This window comes from Ursus arctos, unplaced genomic scaffold (assembly GCF_023065955.2).
Source record: "Ursus arctos isolate Adak ecotype North America unplaced genomic scaffold, UrsArc2.0 scaffold_1, whole genome shotgun sequence".
NCBI classification, from domain to species: Eukaryota; Metazoa; Chordata; class Mammalia; order Carnivora; family Ursidae; genus Ursus; species Ursus arctos.
In genome coordinates this window covers 40,257,168-40,282,480 of record NW_026622763.1, presented here as the reverse complement: position 1 = coordinate 40,282,480, position 25,313 = coordinate 40,257,168, and the positions used below count along the sequence as shown (strand labels likewise).

Here is a 25,313-nt window from a genome sequence, read left to right as displayed (position 1 = left end):
CTCTGTTTTCCATGAAACATTTATCTGAAACATAAATTTGTACCCATCTCTTTCTACTTTGGGAGGTTTCCCAGCAAGCCCCCTGCTGGATACCTGCCAAGTTATTGCTCTCATGAAGCCCCTTCCCCAGGAAGGAGGGCTCACCTTTCCTTTATCTGGGCACCTCCAACTATGCCTACCATCCCCCTGGCTCAGACTTGCCCTTGTCCACGTAGCTCAAACTCTCCGTAGTCCTCCTTCCCCCAGGTCTTACAGACACTGAATGGTCTTATCAATCGTTCTCACAGCGAAGGTCTGGACTGGCTTCCTCCTACAGTCACTGTGTGACTCAAGGTCCAGCTCCTTCTCCATACTTTGTCTGTAGTACTACAATGACTACTACACAAGGAATATCACTGCCCCAGCTCTGTCTACACTCTGACTTTTCTGCTTACAACTATCAATCTCCAACCAATCAATCCTTCTCGTAACATTAACCTTTCCTGGGGCGCTCAGTGGTGGCTCAGTCAGTTAAGTGTCTGCCTTCAGCTCAGGTCATGATCTTGGGGTCCTGAATCGAGCCCTGCATCGGGCTCCCTGCTCAGGGGGGGTATCTGCTTCTCCCTTTGCCCCTCCCCCTGCTCATGCTCGTGCTCTCTCAAATACATAAAATCTTTAAAAGTAAATAACCTTCCTCAAAAACATCCTGAATGTAACTTCTTATAACATAGAAAACTCCCCCTTTTCTGTAGAGCTTGGGTGTGACATTAGGAACAATGAGGGTAGGACCACCATGCAAGACGTCTCACCATCTATGTGAATGGTACCCTTGACCTGCAAGGAGGTGGCCCTGGGGATTCCAACTACCCACTGAATATCCAACCCCTAAAGCCATTCTCCACCTCAATCACACGCTTAGCCACCCTAGGACCGCTGGAGCTCACTCACCCTTGAATTTCACGTTATAGCAAGTACCCAAGTAACACATCAGGACTTCTATTGAGTTCTCTATTCTAACTATATATGTATGTTCATCAAACGTATCTGTCCAAATAATAACGAGGGTGATTAAGTTAGTAGTGAAAGCCTTACTTTCTGTACCAGACACCTTGCTAAGCACTTTACATACATTAGCTTAGTTACTCACCGTATTCCATTTGCTGTCATTGTCCCTGGGCTATAGATGAGAAAACTAAAGCTTAGGGAGGCTACTAAGCTGCCTAGGGCCCCACAGCCTGCAAGTGGTAGATCTGGATTTGAACCCAGGCAGTCTGACCCACCATTAGAACTCATCACAGCTTTACACTAGCCTGCCTTTGTACACCGTGGATCCCCTAACCAAGGTGCGTACCAAGCATGGAATACTGTTCAGTGCGGAAGAAATTCTGACTGTCATCCACAGATAATTTAGCAAGTCATGTTTCCCTGACTGGTAATCATTGGGAACATTCTGTCATATTGGACACGATGACATTTTGGGGGTGGAAAAATTAAGTGGAGGGAAAAAGACTTTTAGAACAATACCATAACCAGCACACCACCCCCTCACTAACTACTCAAATCCAAACTCTGGCAGTCCCATCAGCAATGCTTCTGCCAAAGGGCTTCATTACAAGAGAAAGGAAGGAGCTGCTACCATTTATCTTATTTCAACTCCTTACAAGGAAAATGGGATCTATAAACATTTGGGGAAAAATACCTCCACGTTTCTAGGCAGCACTGAAAGTTTCTTCCCCACAAAAACATGTTAAAAATGCTATATAACCAATTCAGCACACATTCTAGAAAAAAGCAGACTAAGTCAATTGTGTACATGTGGCTGTTTAACAAGATCCTTTCCAGGCCTGTATTGGGCGGGGGGGGGGGGGGGGCAGGGAATGGAGAGTGAGAACAAGACGACTACATTTTCTGCATGTTATTTTATTTGCTATATTCCTACACCACCAGCACCACAAATGGGGGGGGGGGGGGTAAGGCAGCATCGCTCAGTTTTCAAAACAGCAGCCTCAATGACATGTCTGGTACAATATCTTAGCAACAATGTCAATATTGTCTCGCCACAGCTAATCATATTAACATTCCACCCTAATCATGATTTCTCAAATATAAAATGGAATGCGAGTTACTCCATTCACTCTCTGAGCATCACTCTGGGAAATATAGTCCTCTAACAATTTCTATAAAGTTGCATGTAAATTAAGCATCAAAATTATATTCAATAGCTATTACTTCTTGTGTATCTAACTTGGAAGCATGAGAATATGCAAATATTGATGAGAAATCAACATAAACACAAGAAGCAAATAAAATATACTGACAAATCACTTTGATGAAATCCTGTCCCTGGTTATTTCTGGAATGGAACCCTTGTCACTCATCTCCTTGCAGAGCTGTATTTCAAATTCACCTTTAGAGGGCTGCCAAGAACAGGGTTGACTAGGTAATGGGGGAGCTCCTTCTCCCAAGAGTTTTCAAAGTGCCACACATGTATTTCCACCATGACTGGCTGGGGCCAGCCCTGTACAGTCTTATGAACAGACAGCATCTTAGTGGCTCTCATACCTGGCTAACCATTCAAAAATCATTACATATACAGATGCTTGGGCCCCACCACGGGGTCAGGTGGGAATCTGACTCACAAAAGCTTCCAGGGAAGCAGCCAGGTTTAGGAATCAACGCACTAGAGCACTACACCAGGGCCTGTTCTGAACACCGAATCACACAGGCACCACACCTTTGAGGGCACACACGTCTTCTCCTGGCAGATACAGAGGCTTCTGGTGGCAGATCCTTGTGTTAAAGACTTCACCCCATTCCTCCTTCCCTGTCCTAGCCAGCACATGCCATTCCAGACTGCTTATAGCAACTGTCCCCACAGCACTCTGCTAAGGCCAGACCCATCACCACGGCTCTCCTCCGTCTACACCAGATGAAATGGCCAGGGTTGTGTCTGCCGCAGAGGCAAGGACACAAAACTATCCAAGACGCTGCCATTCACTAAAGCCTAAAGGGGTCAAGCGGTGGGGGGACAAGAGAGTCAGAAGGACACAGAAAGTCCTATCAATTATAGTAAGAGCAAACATACAATGCTTACAATGGTCCAGGCACTGTTCTAAGCCCTGTAACTCACTGGATCATCACGACAACCAACAACCCTAGGAGAGAGACACTGTTATCATCCCTGCGTTGCAGATGCGGAGGCTTATACAACCCGACCGCCATACTACAGAGGACACCGGCTTTGGAGACCAGCAAACTGGGTTCAAATCCTGACTCTGCCACTGAGTAACCGCACAGTCTTAAACTAGCTCTCTAATCTCTACTAACAAGCTATTGATCATGTGGGGTAGCTGTTTACAGGCATTTAGCACACTGTCCGATACACAGTAAATACTCCAAGGGAAACCTTCATCAGGGCTGCCCTATTTTGTCCCAGGGGAGTCACTTCCTAGTTTCTCTGTTATATCTGAGGAAGAAAAAGAGGTCTCACCCCTCCCTCACAACATTCGGGTATCAAAAACACCTGATATAGGAGTGTATTTTATTTCCTTACTTGACGGGCATTTCCCCAAACCAAGGATACCATGTGGTAAAAGTGAAACAAATTCCCCACATCATCAATATTATCATGCCTGAAGTTTGGGGGAAAAAAACAAAAAAAACAAAAACTTCGTTTGACCTTTATCATTACCGTATGACAGATTATTACCTTCCTTTTATAGGCAAGAAAACAGAAGCTCAGAGAAGTGAAACACTTGTTCAAAAAGAGCTAGCAGCTGCATTAAACTGGAACTGCAAGTTTCCTGAAGCCAAGCCAGCAGAGAGCTCATTCATCTTTGAGATGCTGCTTCCACGAAATCAGAAGGGATTTGAAATACTCTTTGGGGAGTCCAATAACCATGGAAACCATTTAATGGGTGGAGGGGGGGAAAACTCCAGAATCTCTAATCTTCATAATCTTAGAGCTAAGGATGTAGCTTTAAGAGGTTTAATCAGATTAGCGGCATCAAAACTCTCATACAAAGCAGGGAGAGAAAGAGAGCTGACCTCCCTGAAAGAATGACGTGTAACCTCTCAGTTTTCGACACTGAACTTACAGAATTAAAACAAAATCCTTCACTTAATCCTACCAAAAATGAAGAATGACACATACATGAATCTTTTTAGATTTTATGATTCAGAATTAAACATGACATGACTTGCTTAGAACTCTAGCTGGAAGACAATGGTTAACCACTTACTAAAATACTAAAACAGATATTGAACTCAAAAAAAAGTAGGTAAGTATACATGGCAGGACAAAGAAAAAAATTTAAATCTCTATGACAAATACTTATATAACATATACTATGTGTCAAGCATGGATTTAAGCACTTTATAAATATTAACTCATTTAATCCTCATAAGTGACCCATGAGGCAGAAAGTTTAAGTAATTTGCTCATTTTCAAGCAGCTGGTAAATTATGGAGCCAGGCTACAAATCCAGGCAGTAGGATTTCAAATGGCCAATAAACATAAAAATGTGTTTGAATTCATTCTGAAGAATTGCATAATTAAAACAATGAGCTACAATTTTAGCCCATCACACAGCAAAGATGAAATAATTTGACAATAACCCATGCTGGTGTGTAAATAGACATTCTCATATACTGAAAATGGAATTGTAAATTTAATGGCACCTTTTTGAAGGGCAATTTGACAAAAATCCAGGAAGATTATAGATGAACAAACTTGCTAACCACCTGTTACTCTTATGAAAGCACAGGCAGAAATGTACAAGGAGCCTCTAATAATTATAATGACAACAACCATCAATAGGGGAATAATGAAATAAATTATAGGCTATCTGTCTAATGTAATATTGAACTTTAAAAAAACCTATTAGTGTGTGCTAATATGAAAAATGTCTAAAACTGCAATAAAAAAATTTACAAACAAAACACTGTAAAGTCTGTGTGGGTTTTCTTAAGGATTTATGTATGTGTGTACATATGCACATATATACTTAGAAAATATCTGGAAAGATCAAATAAGAAACCATTAACATTAATTGCCTTTAGAGAGCAAAAAGGAAAGCAGAGAAGAGGGATGTGTCTTTACTTCTAATACCATTGTATAGCTTTTTTTTTAATAACTATATATTTAACTATTTACATTTATGGTATATAAATGGCTTTACAAAAACAAAATTGATTTGATTGATTGATTTGTAACAGTCTTTAAGACACCAAGCAGAAATGGTCCTTAAGATACAGAAAAAGAAGAAATACTACTCACAATTACTGAGTCTTGATAAAGACCATATAAGAAATTCAGAAATAATCCTTTGGGGTTGGGGCGGGGTAGAAATCAAAATTCCTGGAAAGAGAAATTATAAAGGAAATCTACTGTTTTCTATCTCAGGGATAGCTTTTCCTTTATATTTATTCAGTGCTAGAAATAAAAACAATGGAGCTAGCCAGTGACATAGAAACAGAACTGGTCTGGAGTCAGAAACTATATTTCGATCCCATGTTTGCTTTAACTAGCTATAAACGTTGGGCAGTTGCTCAATGCCTCTTTTCCAAATATTCCTCAAAAAATGAAGACACTGGGGGCGCCTGGGTGGCTCAGTCAGTTTAGCAGCTGCCTTCGGCTCAGGTCATGATCCCAGGGTCCTGGAATCAAGCCCCATGTCGAGTTCCCTGCTCAGTGAGGAGTCTGCTTCTCCCTCTCCTTCTGCCCTTCCCCCTGCTTGTGCTTTCTCTAATAAATAAAATCTTAAAAAAGAAAAAAAAAAAGACAAAGACACTGGAGTGCCTGGGTGGCTCGGTCAGTTAAGCGTCTAATTCTTGGTTTTGGCTCAGGTCATGATCTCAGGGTCCTGGGATTGGGAGACCCTGGTCAGGCTCTTTGCTCAGTGGGGAGCCTGCTTCTCCCTCTGCCTCCCCAGCTCATGCTCTGTCTCTCTCTCAGATAAATAAAATCTTTAAAAAACAAAACGAAACACTGAACTCATTTTCTAAGACTCTTCTGGATCTAAAACCTTTAATTTCATTACTTTACCTTAGTTTGAAAAAGAATTGCTACATCTAAGATTATGAACCATGGATAAAAATTTTCACACTTAAAAATACAGCACTTTGGGACACCTGGGTGGCTCAGTTGGTTAGGTGTCTGCCTTTGGCTCAGGTCATGATCCTGGGGTCCTGGGATCAAGTTCTGCATTGGGTTCCCTGCTCAGTGGGAAGACTGCTTCTCCCCCTGCCTGCTGCTCCCCCAGCTTATGCATGCACTCTCTCTCGCTCTCTCAAAACAAAAACAAAAAGACAAACAAAACACACACAGCAATATATTAAAGAGATGCTTAACCATCTGGAACCATCCCTGCCTGCTGGTAGTAACTCACCAGGAGCTAGGCTTCCAGCACATCCAGGTGTCAGGAGGTACTGAGACTTTTTGACTGTGCACAGAGGCAGAATGTTACTAAGTACTGTAGAAAACCTGAGGACTCATTTTGAGTTGGTTTTACACCTTTATTTTGGTTTCTCTATAAATTTCTTAAGTAGAAGCCAATCAAACTAGCAATATCTCCAACCTCAACATAAACCCGAAATTTTTTTTTAAAGATTTTATTTATTTATTTGACATAAAGAGAGATAGAGAGGGAACACAAGCAGGGGGAGTGGGAGAGGGAGAAGCAGGCTTCCCGCTGAGCAGGGAGCCCAATGCGGGGCTCGATCCCAGGACCCCAGGATCACGACCTGAGCCAAAGGCAGATGCTTAAGGACTGAGCCAGCCAGGTGCCCCCAAACCCAAAACTTTAACACAGGAGTCACTTCTACCCATGGGACATAGGCAGGTTTCAGTAACTTCAATAAAAATTCCCCCGTGAGGGACTTTATAAGGAAATCCCACTACTAAACACCAGGGGCCATACTAGAAGAAGGGAAGAACCAGACTGAAGAGCCTCTCACACTCCCAACAGAAAAAAATGTACAGGTGACCCTTGAACAACACGGGTTTGAACTACACAGGCCCGCAGAGCTTTTTCAGTAAATTTAGATGCAGATTTTTTTCAGTAAAAACAGTACAATATTGTAAATGTATTTTCTCTTTACCATTTTCTTAACATGTCTTTTCTCTAGCTTACTCTTTTGTAAGAATACAGTATATAATAAATATAACATACAAAATGTGTTGGTCAACTATGTTATTGGGAAGGCTTCTGGAGAGTCAAAAGTTATACTCAAATTTCTGAGCGTGGATTGGGAGTGAGGATAAAGGAGGGTTGGTGCCTCTAACCCCCATGCTGTTCAAGGGTCAACTGTAAAAGGTCATAAAAAGACAATGAGGAGAAAATATAAATGGGCACTGAATATTTAAGAGGTCTACCAATCTCAAAGAAATGCTAATTAAGAACATATACATGCTTTAACTTACAAAATCAGCAAGGATTATTAAAATCTACAAATACCTAATACTAGTAACAATCATGCAAGCAGGTACACTCACATACTGCTTACACACATGACAATATAATCCTTCTGGAAAACAATTTGGCAAGAGGTACCACAGGCTTCTGAAAAGTTTGTTTCTTTTCATTACGAATTCCTTGCCTAGAAACATTCTACTAAAATAATCAGATTTGTACACAGATACCTGTCTTCCAGAGGCTTTTTTTAAAGATGAATGAGAAAAGCATGTACCCAAACAAAATCATGGTACAGGAGTACAATAAAATATTAGGCATTTCTCAAAGACTAAGGATATTGAAAAGGATAAAGCAAAAGACAAAGAATATCCTGGGGCTTTTTTCTTTATTCTTATTAGTATTTTCCAAATTTTTTTACAATAAGCACAGACTATATCAGGCAGAGATTCAAAGATCCATATTTATTCTCACTTTAACTTCTCCAAAACTGAAATGTATGTAATAGTTGATGGCACCTTAAAAATCAGCATCAGCCGGGCAGCGATTGTAACGTCACAGCCACTGACTGCAAACCTGGGTTGTCACATCTGGCAGAGTGACAGTTTTAGCCCCTTCCAGGTTTCAGTCAACAAATCACTTAAGGTCAGCTGTGTAAGGAAAAAGAACCCTGGATTTTATCTGAAAGCTTTCCAAATAAAATCTTTAAAAAAAAAAATTTTTAATATTTGACAGAGACAGCCAGTGAGAGAAGGAACACAAGCAGGGGGAGCGGGAGAGGAAGAAACAGGCTCCCAGCAGAGGAGCCTGATGTGGGGCTTGATCCCAGAATGCTGGGATCCCGCCCTGAGCCAAAGGCAGATGCTTAATGACTGTGCCACCCAGGCGCCCCAATTAAAATCTCCTTTTGAGATCATGAAAGGATGGCAGAAATGTAGTATGAAGAAAAATGGATATTGACAACCAGGTTTAAAAATATGACAAGAATTAGGCTCTGAATATAAATTAGAAATGTTTTAACCAACCTGTTTATATTTAGCTTCAGTTTTGGTTTTTTGTTTGTTTTGTTTTTTTAAATTTATTTGAGAGAGTGCATGCGCACAAGAGCGGGAGAGGCAGAGAGAGACAGGGAGAGAGAGTCCCAGGCAGATCCCGTGCCAAGCACAGAGCCCGATGCGGGGCTCAAACCCGTGACCACAAGACCATGACCCAAGCCGAAATCAAGAGTTGGACGCCCAACCGACTGCGCCACCCAGGCACCCCTCTTTTCCTTCAGTTTTCTGAAAAAGATTGCGATACGTAAAAACAACTCTAAAGAAAGGAAATTTTCAGTAAGTCAAACATTTTAATAAAGTATTATGTCAGTTGATAGTAGCTTTCAGAGATAGATGAAATATGGTATGTTTTATAATCAATGAAATACAGTATGACATTTATAATCAGAATAGAGACAAGTGCTATGGGCTGAATTGGGTCTCCTGAAAATTCGTATGTTGAAGCTGTAAAACCACACGTGATGGTATTTGGAGATGGGGCCCTTAGGAGATAGTTATTAGTTTTAACTGGCATCAGGAGGGTGGGGCCCTCATGATGGGATTAGTGTCCTTATCAGAAGAAGTACCAGAGAGCTTGCCATCTCTCTTGCCATTTGACACAGGAAGAAGGCACCTGTCTACAAGCAAGCAAGAGTCTTCACCAGAGGGTGGAAATACACAGACTCTCCTTTCCAACTCCACGATTTCAGATGTGAATAAAGGGTTCTCAATTTGAGGTTCTACACCAAGGCTAATGCTACCCAACAGGTTAGCCTTGGTGGCCATCCATCAGCTGCAGGACAACTCAAGGTCAAAGCCTCATCCTCTTAAGAGGAAATAGTAACCTTAGATCATCCTTCACAGAAAAAAATAAAAAGTCAATCTAGGTCAAATCTTTAGTAGCCTACCTCCCCAAACTACATTTGCCAATAGATTATATGAAATCAAGTTTTCTGTATTTCTGTTGAATAGAAATAAAACATTGGAATTCTCTTCCTACAAAATGCAAATGGGAGGCTCCTAGGTGGTTTAGTCGGTTAAGCAACCAACTTTTTTGATTTTGGTTCAGGTCATGATCTCAGGCTCGTGAAACCAAACTCCATGTCCGGCTCCGTACTGGCTGTGGAGATTCTTAAGATTCTCTCTCCCTGCCCCCCACTTGCTCTCACTCTCGCTCTCAACAACAGCAACAACTATATATATGTGTATATATGTGTATATATGTGTGTAAATGTGTATATATGTGTATATATATGTATGTAATGTATACATATGTGTATATATATGGTTTTAAAAATGCAAATGGTCACATGAAAATTCAGATATAGAGTTTTTATGGGAATTAAACTACACATGACAAAGCTCTTTGAAAATTAGGTATATAGAAAATAAGACCATTGTTTTTGGGTTATTTTACAGAAAAGCAGCTTTAATTTTTTTTAAAAAGTATTTATATAATTAAGTTAGATTTGACCCAAAAAATGAGACTCTGAACTGTTATTTTATATTCTCTATTAAGTTTCCTACTGCATTTACACATATACAGTTGACCCTTGAACTAAACAGGTTTAAACTACATGGGTCCATTCCTACGCGGCTTTTTTTCCCCCAATAAATACAGTCAGTACTGCAAACGTATTTTCTCTTCCTCATATTTTCTTAGCAAATTTTCTTTTTTCTAGCTTACTTATAATACAGTATATAATACATATAACACACAAAATATGTGTTAATAGATTATCAGTAAGGCTTCCAGTCCAATAGCTTATTAGTAGTTAAGTTCTGGTGAGTCAAAAATTATATGCAGATTTTCAACTACGTGGGGGCTGGAATCCCTAACCCCTGCACTGTTCAGGGGTCAACTGCACATACAAAGAGGGATCCAGATAAATAAGTGTTGTTGCTTGAGAATTCTGCTACAAACTGCATGGTGATTCAGATAGGCTGTGACTTGCTGGGGGGGTCTTATTATCCTGAAAATATAGAAGATTCAGGAGGTGTCTTGATTTCACCTTCTCTGTCCAGAGCTTTCTCTAATTATGCCCTTCACAGGAAACAGCCTGTTCAGGATGAACCACTTTGGTCCATGACATGTTGGCACCTGACACATGACAAATGCTAAGTATCTGTTCTCTTTCTTTCATCCTTTCTATTTCCCTAAAACATACGGGAAAGCTACAAAGAGGATGGAGGGTGGATCCTTCCACATAGAAAGACCTTCATTAATTAACGATACATTGAAATGAAACATCACAGAAACTATATAAACGGTACTTAGAAATCCATTCTTAAAGCTGCTTACTGACTCCCAAAATCTCTCTAGCAAGGGAGAAAGTCTTTTAGTTTAACTTCACAAAGAAAAAGGAAAAAAATGCCAGTACTGAAAGGTAAAATAAATCATTTCCCAAGTATAAACCACCATTCAAGAGACCAAAGACTCAGCTTTCCCAGTTTTGTTATGAGGAAAAGGGTCAAGATGGCACAGAAGACTTCAGTATGCAAGAATGATGGCAGAATCCATATTTAAAGATGGGAAGTCATGGAAAGAAGCTTCCAGAACATCACTCCTCTGCCTGAGAGCAGTCCTGCTTTCTCTTCAACCGGGAAAGAACAAGAAGTCTTACAATGGTTTTGTTTGTTCAAGGTACCACACAGTTTTCTCAAGAAAGCAAAGGTCTGCAGAGTATCTAGCAGAAGCCAGGTGTCGAGTGAGACACTTCTGCAAAAAGGTTCTCTTAGTTAGCCCTGACAACATCCTTGTAAGGCAGCTTAGTCACATGAAGGAACTTGTCCGAATTCATGTAAATGGGAGGTGATCAAGCTGGGATCTGAATCTGTGACTTCTAATTCCAAAGTCTGCTTTTTCTAGACTTTGAGACAGGTATAACAGACAACAAAGAAAAGCTGGTGAAGGAACCAAGCGAACCTGAGGGAATAGCGTTCCTGATTCTACCAAAAACCAGGTTGGCCTCTATTCTGTGTTTATATCCTGTCCCCATATTTTACAGAATTTACTTAAGTGCCCTGGTAAAGAGAAATACAATACCTTTAGATTGAATTATTTCTGCCTGTTTTGTTGCTTGGGAAACACTTTTGGAGTCCGTTAACAACAAGATACCAAATATCCACAGCTCAGCAAGACAGTCCCTGCACTAAATTCCTAAATAATAGTCCACAACCACAGAAAATGGGCAACGCAGCACAGAATAATCAAAAGCAGCTTCATATTTTCCGGATAAAACAAAGCATCGTTTGTATTGAGGCATTTTTAGAAGGTACCACTGAAAACCAGACTGCAGCCTGGAATGGCTTAAAATACCACATTTAACAATCACATCAATGGCTTTTAAACTTTAGAGGCAAACAGCTTCCTTTTACTACAAATTCAAAGTGAAGGATTAGATGCAAAGCTAACAGATTAATTCAGTACACACTCAAGTTTAGAGACTATCCAATGCCTTAATTAACACCATTAGAAGTGCTCTTAGCCGACCAGCTGGGTTTAACGATGAAAAGGTGAAGGTCAAATGTCTTTTTTTTTTTTTTTTTTTAATAAATTGCTTCAAACTAAGCCCCCCTGCTGAAAAAAAAAATAACACAAATAATTAAACTGAAAGGAAAAGACTAATAAACAATTATTTTGGCATATTAAGCAACCCTTCCTTCATCAGTCTATATTTTAATTGAGGCAGTACCACAATTAAAAGTTCACCAAACTTTGTCCTTCTGCCTCAACGTGGAGTTACTTCCACACCAAAACAGAACAACTAGAAAAGTTGGATAGGGCAAAAGGCTATGGTTTCAAGACTGGCAGAGGACAGGAGAAGGGAGGGATGCATACAGAGGGAGAGGGACCAACCCTCTCTCAGAGGGCGATGGGTCTTGCCTGCCTAATGCTTCCAGAATGATGCCACTATCTCTGGGATTAAAAGAAAAAACCAAAATTGTTATCAGCTGTGAGCTACAATTATATCAAAGACGTTAGATAAAATTAGGATTCATTTCTTGGAGACCAATAGGAAAAAAAAGTCCAAAAAACTAGCCAAATCATTTACTCACTATGTGGATGCAGTAGCTATTCTAACGAGCTGTACTATCTGTGCTTGGTTTTTGTAGTAGAGGGGACCTGCCCATGTTGAGGACAGAAGAATCCTCCACAGTGCATGCCTTGGTGGGAGGTGAAGTCTACTTTACCCTATAGAAGCTAAGAGGTCAAAATACACATCTGTCCAGCCTTTCTTGCAGCTAGAAGCTAGGCATGGGAACCAAGCACAACCATTTAGAAACACCTGTCCCACAGTTTCAATTTTTCCTTGGCTATTCTTGAGCATTTTCTCTTCCAGGTGAATTTTTAGATCAACCGATTATGTCGGGTTAAAAAAAAAAAAAAAAAAAAAAAAAAAAGACAGGACTTTCCTGGGCAGTGAAAATCCTCTGTACGATACTGTAACAACAGATACAGATCATTACATATTTGTCCAAACGCAGAGAATGTACCATACCAAGGGTGAACCCTGATGTAAACTGTCGGATTTGGGTGACTATGATGTGTCAGTGTGGGTTCATCAGTTGTAACAAACATACTGCCCTGATGGGGGGTGTTGATCCTGAAGGAGGATGAACGAGTAGGGACAGACGCTACATGCAAAATCTCTGTACCTTCTGCTCAGTTTTGCTGTAAACCTAAAACTAAAAGAACAAGGTCTTTAAAAACAAAACAGTTGGGATTTCATTAGGGATTAAACGGAATGCATAGGTAATTCTGTATGAGATAGGTGGTTTAAAATACTGCATCTGACCATTTGGGAACATTGTTTTTCTTTCCACTTATTTAGGTCTTCTGTTAAGTGCTTGAGCAAAGTTTTATTCTTCTCTTCAATGTAAGGTTTGCACATTTTTTCTTAGGTTAATATTTAAAGTTTTTGTTTCTATTATAAAATGGGACATTTCCCCACGCATTATCTAAATAGTGTTGTTGTACAGAAAAGATATTAATTCCCTACATTGCTCTTACTCTAAACTCTTCTTTGGTCCGGATTTGTATCAGATTACTCTCAATATACTTATAGTACAGTAATTATTTCATCTTTAAATTAAATAAGATTCAATAATAGTAACATGAAAGTTTTTTGATAGCAAAGGTCACTTAAAAAGATGTGGTCTCTCCTCTCTGGAAAGCCTCAAAATAAATACCACATTTGCTTTAGATCAAGGTCCTAACATAAGAGCAGGGAGAGGGAACAAAACATTATATATATATATACATATATATGTGCGTGTGTATATATATATAATTTATTCATATTCATCTAGCTCTCCCCCCATTGTGGTTTAATATTGATTTTTGCTCCCTCAGGCCTAACTCAAGGTCAAGAGAAACACAGTGCTCATTTGCACAGATGGAACAGTGGGGACAAGGCAAATGTACTTTCCCCAAAAACATTTTCAAGTTTTTAAAATTGTATTATCTGACACAACTCTACAGCTTCCAGAAAACACCTTTTGCTTAGCTGTAAGCATTTCCTAGGTTTAAAAAAGAAAAAAAAAAAGAATTTTGCTATTTTTAGAGTTCCCTCCACGTTCAATAGTTTAATACTATACATATTTTGAATACCCTTCTATACATATAACAAATTTCAATACCTGCTAAAATTTTGCCAGTAATTTAAAGTAGATACATGTGACATTTTCTTTTAGGGATAGAAACTGAAGTGTAACAACTTCTCAATATTCCTGAAAAATATTTGTTTTCTTTTGAATACCAAATTTAACTCAGTGATTATGTTTTCTAAATTCTCAAAGCCAATTTGATTTTAAAAAGGGGGGTAGGTTCAAGATTGTAAAAACAATCTACAAAGGATATATAAAATGCTGAGCTGAATATTTTAGACATAAATATTTCCTAAATTCTATAATTGTGAGTTCAAGTACATAGAAATGAATTTTCCTTTGTCTTTGCGACAAAGATTGGTTTTAATTGGAAACAGTAGAGCAAAATTTTTCCATATTGCAGGAGATATTATTACTCAAGTTTCAGGGCAGTCTCCACAGATTAGCCAGCTTTAATTTACAGAGAACTTAGCTATGATCTACTTATATAATGAGAGTTGGCACAGAGCTCAACATATGAATGGTCAAAGTCCAAGTATTTTCCCCAATCATCTTGTGACATAACTTCATCAAGATTTAAAATTCCATCTGCTTTGTTCCCCAACTAACACAACCAGGTTCTAGTTAAGAGAAAAAAGGCACATACCATACAGATGTTTTATGAGAAATGTTCCCATTGCCTTTTCAAGTTGGTTCACATTAGTGAAAAGCCATAGTGTGGGAATTATTACGAAGAAATGATTCAGAAAAAAAACAGCAGTTGCTCTTAAAGACCAGAGAAGAATACACCCAAAATCACATGCTCTAAAACTGGAAAAGTTATAAGTGCAAACTATGTTCACCGTCTGGCTGTTCTGAAAGGCAGGGTGCCCCAAATCATTACTGTACAGCTTGTTATTTCGTTGGCACTGGTCAAAGAGGATGGTGGGTCTGCTGTGAAAGACTCCATTTCTCAGTAGGGAGTTTTGGCTTGGAGACCCAGGCCACTGGTTGGGCAGCTCCAGCCAGACAGACAGCTTAGGACCTAACTTTACGCTGGAAATTACAAAGACATCTAAAGACGCAAGTAACAAAGTCGCTAGGATGAATGTCAGATGAGCCAAAACGGGGGGGGGGGGGGGGGGAATTTTTTTTAAACCGCCTTCAGAGAAATAAAGAGAAGTATTTTGGCCTTGACCCAGCAGAGGGTGAATGTCCTCCTGGATAGAAATTATGTGAACTGAAAATTCTCCATAGTAACAATTCTAATTAATTATTCAAAGGTAGGGGTTGGTTTCTTAAGGTTAAAAGCTGACTATGGTCTCTTGTTTCTAACATTAAAAACTGAATTCTTTTCTTTGTATCTGCTTATGCAGGCATTAATGAGAAGCTTCTAATGGAATCTTATTAGTAACTTTACAATAAAGACTCTACTTTTAAAGTAAGTGCCGTTTTGCAGACTTTTTAGTTTAAGGGATAAAAGAAAATTTGTCTAAGTTCCATATAACTAAAAAGTTTAAGCCCACTTATTCTATTATGTAAGTACAGAAACAACAAATATTAACACTGTTGTAACATTACATACATTATGTAATTACATACATACATTATATGTAATAGAAGGTATTACAAGATCTTTTCAACTGAAGAGTTAACTGTAATTTAGTGATGTTTTGGTAATAAGTGGAACTTATTTTTACTTCAATAGAAATTAAAACTGAAATGTTATTCAATACACAGTAACCCAAAAAACCACTTTCCAACTCTGGATTATTGTAAGTTTGCAGAGTAAAATAGCACATTTTGGGGAAATTAATCCATGCTAACAGATTTTTATTGTACAATAATGGTAAATAATATGTAATTTTTCTATAAAAATAGACCACTTAGTCACCAAAATAACCTTAGAAGAGTTTATCACGTGGAACGCAATGAAGAGTCACAATGACCACATAAGCACCACAAGTCTATAAACAGGAACGAAATCCAAGCCAAATTAAGTAGCTCTCATCAGAATGAAAACTAGCAGTCTGGCACTGAGTGAGGCTACACCTGTTAGGCGGGGAATTTGATACTCAAAAGACGGGGACCATTCAGCCAGCAGTTGGTCAAACATATAAAATGCAATCGCGTGTGGGAAAAGGGAAAGGGCTTTCTAGAAACTGAATTCCTGGACACACCTGCTATCCCTCCATGTCTGTAACTCTAACTGCCTCTGGATCTGACTGATCTGTTAAAATTATGAACCTTATACGTCTTCTGGGGAAGGATTTGGTTCGTAACCCAAACTCAATTTTCAAAGTCACTTCCCATAAAAAAGCTCAGAAATAGGGGCGCCTGGGTGGTTCAGTGGGTTGGGCATCTGCCTTTGGCTCAGGTCATGATCCCAGAGTACCATGATCAACACCCACATTGGGCTCCCTGCTCAGAGGTAGTCTCTTTCTCCCTCTGCCCCTCACCCCACTTGTGTTCTCTCTCACTCTCTCCGTCTCTCTCTCAAATAAGTAAAATCTTATGTTTTTTTTTTTTTCAAATAAGTAAAATCTTAAAAAAGAGCTCGGAAATGCATTTAGTTTCTTATAGCTTCCAGTATTATGTGCATCCCAACCCAGAACACTCCTTGGACCCACTCCCAATGCAATGGCACCCACCCAGTGTCGCTGCCCCCACGACTACCTGCTTTTTCACACTGCTTATACATACCTGTTTCCTTCCTGCTCCCCTTTCCTCCCTCTCGACTCTTCTTCAGCACAGCTTTTAACATTTTCAACACTCTTTTGCTTCTAAAGAGAAAAGGAGGGGAGGGAAGAGGAATTAGGGGTTGTGAGCTGGAATATAACTTACATACTGACACAAAAGGTAACTTGGGCTCTAACAGACTGCTTAGGAGAATATAAAGGTATCTTGAGTTTTACAGTAATTTTCTGTGAAGAAACTAAGATGGGGAACTAAATGCTAAACTCACAAGGAGTGTTTTATAACTTTTAATGAAGTGATCAGAAGTTCACTAGCTTCTTATGAAAGTTAAAACACACACACACACACACACACACACACACACACACACACACCAGGGCATTCTCAGCATTCCATATCTAATTAAGGTTACGAGGCTACATCTGGGCACATTACTGTAAGATGTCTGGCACAGGAATTCAGATCTCCTAACCCCAGCTCATCAAAAGAAAACATTAGAACAGAGAACCAACAAGATAATGGTTAAGAAGAAAGCTACATGGTTAAAGTCATGTTTTGCAGATGCTACTGATTATATAACCACAAGGAAAACATTTTGGAAGTTTATCAGATTAAAACATACCTTATAAGCATTTGCAAAATAAATACAACGGGAACACATTTTAAAGCTGATGTCAGGGGACCCAATCAAACAGCATATATGACAGTGGGCTTTTACTACATACGGTTAGACTTTTGGGGGGGGTGGGGGTGGGGAGGAAAGTAGAACAGTCTGTGGCACCACAGCTGAACCCTTTAAATGATAAGCAGCATTTTTAAACAGGGTTGTACTGAGCATGGAAAAACAACACAATGGCCCAGGCCTAAGATGAAACCTAAAACCCTCCCTATAGCAAGAGGCAGACAAAAGGACCATTATTTCATCAGTGAGTCTCCTGCAGCTCTCTTTTTTCTCCAGGAACTCAGATGCGATGGCTGGACAACTCCCAGCAGTAACAAATCCGAGTGGGTTGTGTTACCCATCGCACCCTTGTTAATGCACTAAGGACAGGAAGGTGGAAGGCAAGCAAGTTGCTCCTGGAAGAAAGAAGTGGGGGAGAGGGGCTAAGAGGCAGAAACTCCTGTATAGATGAGGGTCCCACCTGCCCAGTGAGCCTGAATGCTTGAAACGGCCTCGGTGTAGCACCCCACACAACTGCTCAACCCCGGAGTGAAGTAGAGCCCCTGAGGGGAGCACGGAGAGGGAGGAGTCCCTAAGTGCTACCATTCAGAGTCACACGGCATTAGCACACACAGTGACCTTCTTATCATTTGGTCCAGGCCTGTATTTATTTTTCCAAGTCCTTTGTTTCCCTGACGAAGAAACAGAGACCCTGGAAGGCTGACTGCCCAGAGGTCACACAGCTCATTAATAGCAGGGCCCGAATCCAAATCTGCAGACTCCCAGCAAGGGTCCTCCTCCTCCCACTGCTCTGCCCCTCCTCTCAGAAAATGAAAGCTTTGGGCAACAGCAACCAAACAAATGACCAAACAAAAATCAGCAAACCAACAAACCCTTGAGATACCAGGAAGATAGCACCTTTAAGCAAAATTTGGAGAAAGCTATAGTGAAGTCTGATAGGGTTAAATCACCTTACAAACAAGTCTTTACATACAAAGGGGGCATGGCTTACAGCCTAATTCTTCTTTAAAATGCTACTTCCGTGAACCCTGGTGCAAAGATCTGGGTTTCACCTGAAGGGCAAGCCCCGAATCTCGGGAAGAGGACCACCGTGGGCTTCTATAGGGGAACTACAGAAACACAAATTTCTCTTGACGGTCATGCTTAAAACACTACAAAATGCTGTATAAAAAATGGTGGACAAAATTCAGTAACTGATGCCTGCTAAGCACAGATATTTTCTTTTCCAAATCAGTCACTCAACCTTCAGGATTTGTCATTTCACAAAGACTACATACTTTAAAAATAAAACAAAGAAAAATAAAACATGCCAACAGAGCCTGGCCATGGTCCCTTGGTGAGCTCTCCGGGAGCCCAGCTCAGGCCCCACCACGGCAGTGAGGCCGCCCCTGAGCCATCACCTGGTAATCTCCAACCCGCAGCAGATCTGCTGTGTCACTGGGAAGACACGTCCCACAGGACAAGGACTAGGACACACTGACCTGGGCATCTTCTGCCAGACACCTTGGATGCCTACTTTGGGGAGCTCAGCTGTTTTCAGGATCGTCACATCTTCCACATCAGTGGTCCTGAGTCAAGTGAAAGAGGCTATCAGGTAGCCACTGTAATTTTTCTTTCCAGTTCCTGCTTTCCTCCATAAGTAGCAAGTCAAGGGGAAAAGCTTAAATTTATATTCTAAGACCTATTCAAACTATGAGGAGAAACGTCAAATGAGTATACCCAAGTACAAAAGTCACTTCAGCTGCCATTTCTTTAAATTATATACTTTTGAGGAAGACAGTAAAGACCAGCCTCTAGACCAACCTCTGAAATTCTCTAATGGGAGAAAACATCCCACTATTTTCATTTAAAAAAAATAAAATGTGAGTATAGGACATTAACCTTAGAAGACCAATGACCTGAAGGCACCTAGATTTCCTTATTTTTCTACTGTCATTCAACATCTAAGTTTCCCAAATACCATAGGTTCTTCCTTTTAAAATGCCCAGAAGTTAAAGTACCAAACTTACTCTCACTTTTTGGATTTCTCATTTAACAGTCTTTGAGGACAGGCACAACGTCTCCATGTTGTGTTAGAATTCTGCACAGTGATTACAACGATAGATAAAATAGAACAAAGATCACCCTAGGTAAAACAGGGAGGATTTCGAAGACAAAAATCTATTTTGGCTCGCAATCACGATAACAACATCATAACCATGACCACCTTGTCTGAAATCACAAAATAATACTAGAATTAAAATCTTCCTCTTCTGGAGTGCCATACTGCCTATTTACACAATCCCAAATCAAATCTGTGAGCTGAGGGCAGGGACTATGTTTATTCTTTAATACAAACAGAAGCCGGCACACAGGCTTCGCACCCACTCTGTTCTCAGTATTTGTTGACAGATTTAACTAGGCTGCCATGAACACAGATGAGCGATTTCCTCCAAATCAAGCAATTAACCAACATTTATAGCAGTTTATAAGTTACAAGGAACATTCCTATATATTTTCATTCGCAAGGAACGCCAGAAAATGCAGTTAAATCCATGTGACATCAGGCAATGAGATACTAGGGAGGAAAATGCTGCATTTCATAATACGCCCTCATGTCCACACCTGAATTAACGTTAAAAATCTCAGAATCACACAATCTTATTATCCAATTATCCTGAATTTGCACACACTCCATTGAAGGAGCTTCTCCCATCAGTTTATCTGACCTCATAGCAAAGCTGCTTCTGAAGGTGCCTCCCTTCTTTTGTCAACATCAAGCAAACCAGAACAGCAATATTTACAAGTGAAACACTGAAAACTAAGTTGTATGTAATTAAGGATTCCCCCCCCCCCGCCCCCAAGAAAAGGGAGACATCAAAAACACCCTCAACTTTAAGGGTTTGAAAAAATTTTCCAACCTACTAACACTTGACTCATCTGAATAACAGCCATGGCCTCTGCATGGCCACTTTTAGAATTTACTTTCCATTAGCAACCTTTAATGTTTATTAAAAGAAAGGAAATGTGTGGCGGTAGAGGGGGGTCTGAAGCACCTTTCAAGATAAATAATATATAGAATAGAGCAAGTCAAGAAAACAAAGCAGAATAGAGACCACAAAAGGAAACAAAGAGGCCTGCTAGATGGGGCACTGGCTGTTGGCTGGAAATTCATGGAAAACTGCGTTCTAGAAGCTTCCTGAAAGCAAGAGCCATATCTCAACATTCTTTTAGAGCTCCCATGAGGCTGGGGAAAAACAACCCTTGATGAATACTTGAAATTCCAGTAGGTCTCTCTTCCCACTCCCCACCCCCACTTTATTTTTCTTTTTCCTCCCTATAGTAGAAAAAGCCCAGAAATCAAGAGACCTAATCCCAGCCCTGGTCCTCATGTTGTGACTGGGAATAAGTCACTGAGCTTCTCTAGGATTCAAAGGATTCAGCCAGAAAAGCTGGGGGAGACAAGAGTGGCTACTGACCAAGCAACCAGAAAGCAACTACATGATGTTATTGCCCAATTTCCACTGCTAGTATGGCATCACTGGGCTACAGTTTATTCCCCAAGACACAAAGTCTCAACCATTCACTCTTTATTCAAAGCATTCCACAAACCATATCTCTAACTCTACTGCTCTTTATAGTTAGGCTCGTCGGAGGCAAAAGGACTTCCGATTTGAGTAGGACTTATTAAAAAGCATAGTAAATTTACAGCCCCAAGTAATCTGAATTTTAAAAATTTCTGGGCATGAAGTCTCAACTCAAATGTTTAACTTCTGATGCACAAATTAAGTGGAAACTGTCTATTAAGATTGAAATCACTTTCAGCCCATATTTTAAATATTCTATAGGAGGATATACAAGTTGCTTTGGGAAAAGTTTCTTTAAAAAAAAGAGGAAGAAAAGAAGAAAAGAAGAGGAAGAAGAAAAACAAAAACAAAATATCTGACTCTCCTCGGGCACCTGGCTGGCTCAGTAGGTAGAGCTTGTGACTCTGGATCTTGGGGTTGTAAGTTTGGGCCTCACGCTGGGTGCAGAGATTACTTAAAATGTAAAAACCTGACTCTCCCAAGGTGGTATTTCAAGTTACTAGAAAATTACTAATATTTGTTCAAAGAAGTTCTCATTTTGTGAATTGGCAAAAAGGAAATTTCACCTTAGGAGGAAAGTATGAACAAGCTACTTCCTTCTGGCTCCAAGAGCTTTTTTTTTTTTTTTTTTTTTTGTGAAGAGAGCTGTTGAGTCCAACTTTTCATACTCCTTCCTCCATAAAGCCTTCCCAGGCCATGGCAGTCAACTCGACAAATCCTTCCCAGCACCTAGCACTAGACCTTATACACAACAAACATTAAGTACATTCTTAAAATGAATGGATAGCAGGTTGTTATGGAAGGGAACTCAAAATCAATGGCAATTCTCTCCCGCAAGGGTTTTGGACCAATAATTTAAGAATTTTTCTGGTACCAACCACTAGTTTACAAGTTTATAGTCAAAGTTATCTGGCCCATACATGATCAACAACTCATTTCCAAAGCAGGATCTGTTCTCTTACCAGGTCTTCAGAAGGCTGCAGACAGATTTTATTTTGATATTTCAAACACACATACAGAAGGGATAAGTACAATGACAGAAAAGCCAAAACCTGAAATCAATACATTCTCCTTCAAACCAGGAAGAGCTCAGATAGAGAGATAACCAAGGGCAGCATTCCTGGCAATAAGCCTTATGCCTCCCAGGCCAATGGCTGTTGTACAAGAGTGAACATCAGTCTTGCAGAAAGCCCCTGCTCGCCCAGAAGCTCTCTTCAGGTTGGATGCTCCCCAACCAAGCCCTACTTCCCTACCCCAATGGCAAAATGCTCCAAATGAGAAGACAAAATAAATGTGATATTATTACCACCACCACCACCATCCAGACATTCACAGATATTCAGATCTGAGAAAGCAAAGGCTTTCCGCAAGTCTGCTTCAAAAGCCACCTCAAGACACCTGGGTGGCTCAGTCAGTTAAGTGGCTGACTCTTGGTTTCAGCTCAGGTCAAGATCTCGTGGGTCCTGGGATCACCCCGAGTTAATGGCCTCCACTGAGTTGGCTTGAAAGAGTTTTCTCCCTCTACCCCTCCCCCCACTTGCATAAACTCTCTAGTAAATAAACCTTTAAAAAAAAAAAAAAAGGCACCTCAAAACTCCTCAAGGTCTTCTTACCCTCCTGCTTCCTCCTCTAGGCGGTGAGCCACTGATGGTCGGACCTTGCCCCACTCCCCACCCCAGCACAGTATTTGTTTTGTTACTTCAATACCCGTAGATACATTGGGGAGGAACATAATTTTAATCCAACTATAATTCTCAAAGGGAATGCCTGTATCTCAAAATAGACTGCCATCCTTTAATAGATTTAAACAAATGTAACAGCCTCATTTAAAATGCAAGGCCCTGAGCATTGGAAGAACTTATCCTGACTCTCCTGGGTCAGCAAGCAATAGACAGAGACAGGGTTACAACCTGATTTTCCAATTAAGGAAGCAGCACTGGGCAGTTTTTCATTCTACACAAATTCCTAAGTGTCTGTACCAAGCAAAGAGGGACACAAAGTCAAGCATAATATGATAGAGAGGGAAGAAAATGAAGTCAACAAATATAGGCCGGAAGCTAGGAGTTCATGCCTCCATTTTCTCTATGAAGTAAAAATAAGATATGAGAGGAACGGTGGAGGTTGAGAACAGCCTTTGCAGAAGAGAGGAAGGCAAGCACAAGATTACAAGGACAGATGAACAGCCATGACTGCCCGATCCAGACTGCAGACCAAGCAAGCCACGGCACCAAATAATGAAACTATGCAGCTGCGTCCTCTGATCCTCAGCCCCAAGCACCCCCCAGAGGATGAGAGGACTGATCAGGGGGGTGGGTATCTGCAGAACAGGTGCAACGAGACTGAGAAGGGTGCCCGTGTGACAGCGGGGAGTGGTGCGCTGTGGAGTCAGGCCTGGACAGGAGGGAGTGAGGCCCTGAGAGGTCTGACACTAGCAAGGATGGGGATGGGGTCTGAAGGAAATCAGAGAACACACACAGTCAGACTAAGTGAATGAGGGAGTTGAGAAAGAGTCCAGTCCTTTTAAATGAATTTTTAAATTTTAGATATGGAACAATACCAGACAATGATGAAGGCCACATGATGCCAAAAGCAAGGTTTGGTAAAGTGGAAGGCCTTCGAATGAGGGTTGCTGAAACAACTTGATTTCCGGTGTGGGGAAGGGCCATTCAGATACTTAACTGCAGGAATGGAGGTAGCATTTGAGAGATCAACCATCATCCTAATAGCTACTATTCAGTAAGTGTTTACTGCAGGTCAGGTAAGGAGTTTTACAGACATAAACAAACTCTTTTAATCCTTAAAACACACACACACACACACACACACACACACACACACACACACAGAAAACAAAAAACCCTAAGGGAGAGTTTATGGATTATCTTTTTTTTTTTTAAACCAAGGAAGCAGAGAAGCTTAGAGAGATCAACAACTTCCCCAAAGTTACACGATATGTAAAGGTGGACCTGAAACTTAAAAGCTCAGGCACCAAGCTGCTGCTTCCAAAGTCTTCAATGAACTTGGGGGCAGGGGGTAGGGAGGTGACCAGGAGAGAGCATAATACAAGCCTCAAAGACAAAGTGGCTTTGGCAGGAGGGTGAAAGTGTAGTTGTTTTGGATCTAGCCAAGGCAGCCTGGGAGAAAGCCAACATCAACTCTGAGCCCCAGTGGCCACGAGGTCAAAAGCCCACGGAGGACCACCTAAGGTTTGATGTGCAGCAGAGTCTTTGAACGTGCTCCCATCCTCTCACACGGCTCTGTCGAGGACATGACTAGGGTCACAGGATGTTCCCCTCTAAGGTTTATAGCAACTGGAGACCCAAGCCCCAATCCTCACCATGGCAGCTATCTCCATTAACAGCCATACGGATTCCGTTTCCTTCTCTTTCCCCGTCTTTCTGTGAAGCTTTCCACTTGTATCATACAGCAGAGCTGTGAACTCCCAGCTTACACAGACCAACTTCTTGATGTCTAGTGATTACAACTCCCTGAATAAAGATAGAAGGCATTCCATAAACAAAATGACTGGGCAAGTTATTTCCCCTTTCATGGACTCATCTCGCAGGGATACTGCTCCCTTTCCTGCTCGACTGGACAATCAGGCCTCTTCCACCTGCAGGTGCTATAATTTTATGGGCAAAACTTCATTTCTGGTTCGTAAGACCACTGTCATCACAGTAGCTGATGAACCACCAGCACAGATGAAAAAAGAGCCCCTGGCTGGAGTTTCGGGCACGGGTGCTAAGCCTTTACAGGAAAAGGAGAAGAGACCTTGAAGACATGTCAGAAAGTCCATTTTTCAAAAACGGTTAAAAGGCACTCAATCAATCAATGCCAGCCGAATGAAGTCTGGTATTATAAATCTAAAGAAATTAAATTTTTTAAATTGCACGGCATCTGGCCTCAAAGTGAAAAAGGTCAGACAACTTCAAAGATGCCCCGTGAAAGGCAGCCATTCATTACACAAAGATCTCTTGCTTATGTAGCTGACAGATGGATCTTTCACTTAAAGCCCTGGAATAGAAGACATCAAAATCCCTCCTCCACTTCTGTCAGTGACTTGCCAGGATGCTCTGAACAAGGTTATAACCTCCCGCCACTCCTGATTTCATTAGGATGGGAGTTCCCAATACCCGGTGTCGTTTTTCAAAATCCCCCAGGGGATTGTGATGTGCCGCCAGCAACACCCATCAAACACTATCGCTGAACCAGGCCCTGCTCTAAGCACTCAGCCCCCATATATGTAATCTTCACGACCACCTTCTGCTGAAGGTACTGTAAATATCTCCATTCTACAAAGACACAGAGAGGCTAGGGATTTGCCTAGGGTCACAGAGCTCATGGAAGCAGAACC

At 40.8% G+C, this 25,313-nt stretch overlaps 1 protein-coding gene across 11 annotated transcripts in view; it reads right to left on the bottom strand.

Moving 5' to 3' along the window:
• TANC1 (tetratricopeptide repeat, ankyrin repeat and coiled-coil containing 1) overlaps positions 1 to 25,313 on the bottom strand; it is a 227,096-nt gene that overhangs the window by 132,903 nt on the left and 68,880 nt on the right. For 9 of the 11 annotated variants that reach the window (XM_057318071.1, XM_048214539.2, XM_048214535.2 and 6 more), the window contains one exon: positions 16,718 to 16,797. In XM_057318071.1, coding sequence (XP_057174054.1) covers positions 16,718 to 16,778 — 61 coding nt within the window. In that variant the 5' untranslated portion in view covers positions 16,779 to 16,797. Of the gene's footprint in view, positions 1 to 5,257; positions 5,339 to 16,717; positions 16,798 to 24,296; positions 24,448 to 25,313 lie in introns of those variants that run through there. The other 2 variants (XM_048214533.2, XM_048214536.2) reach the window with 2 other exon arrangements.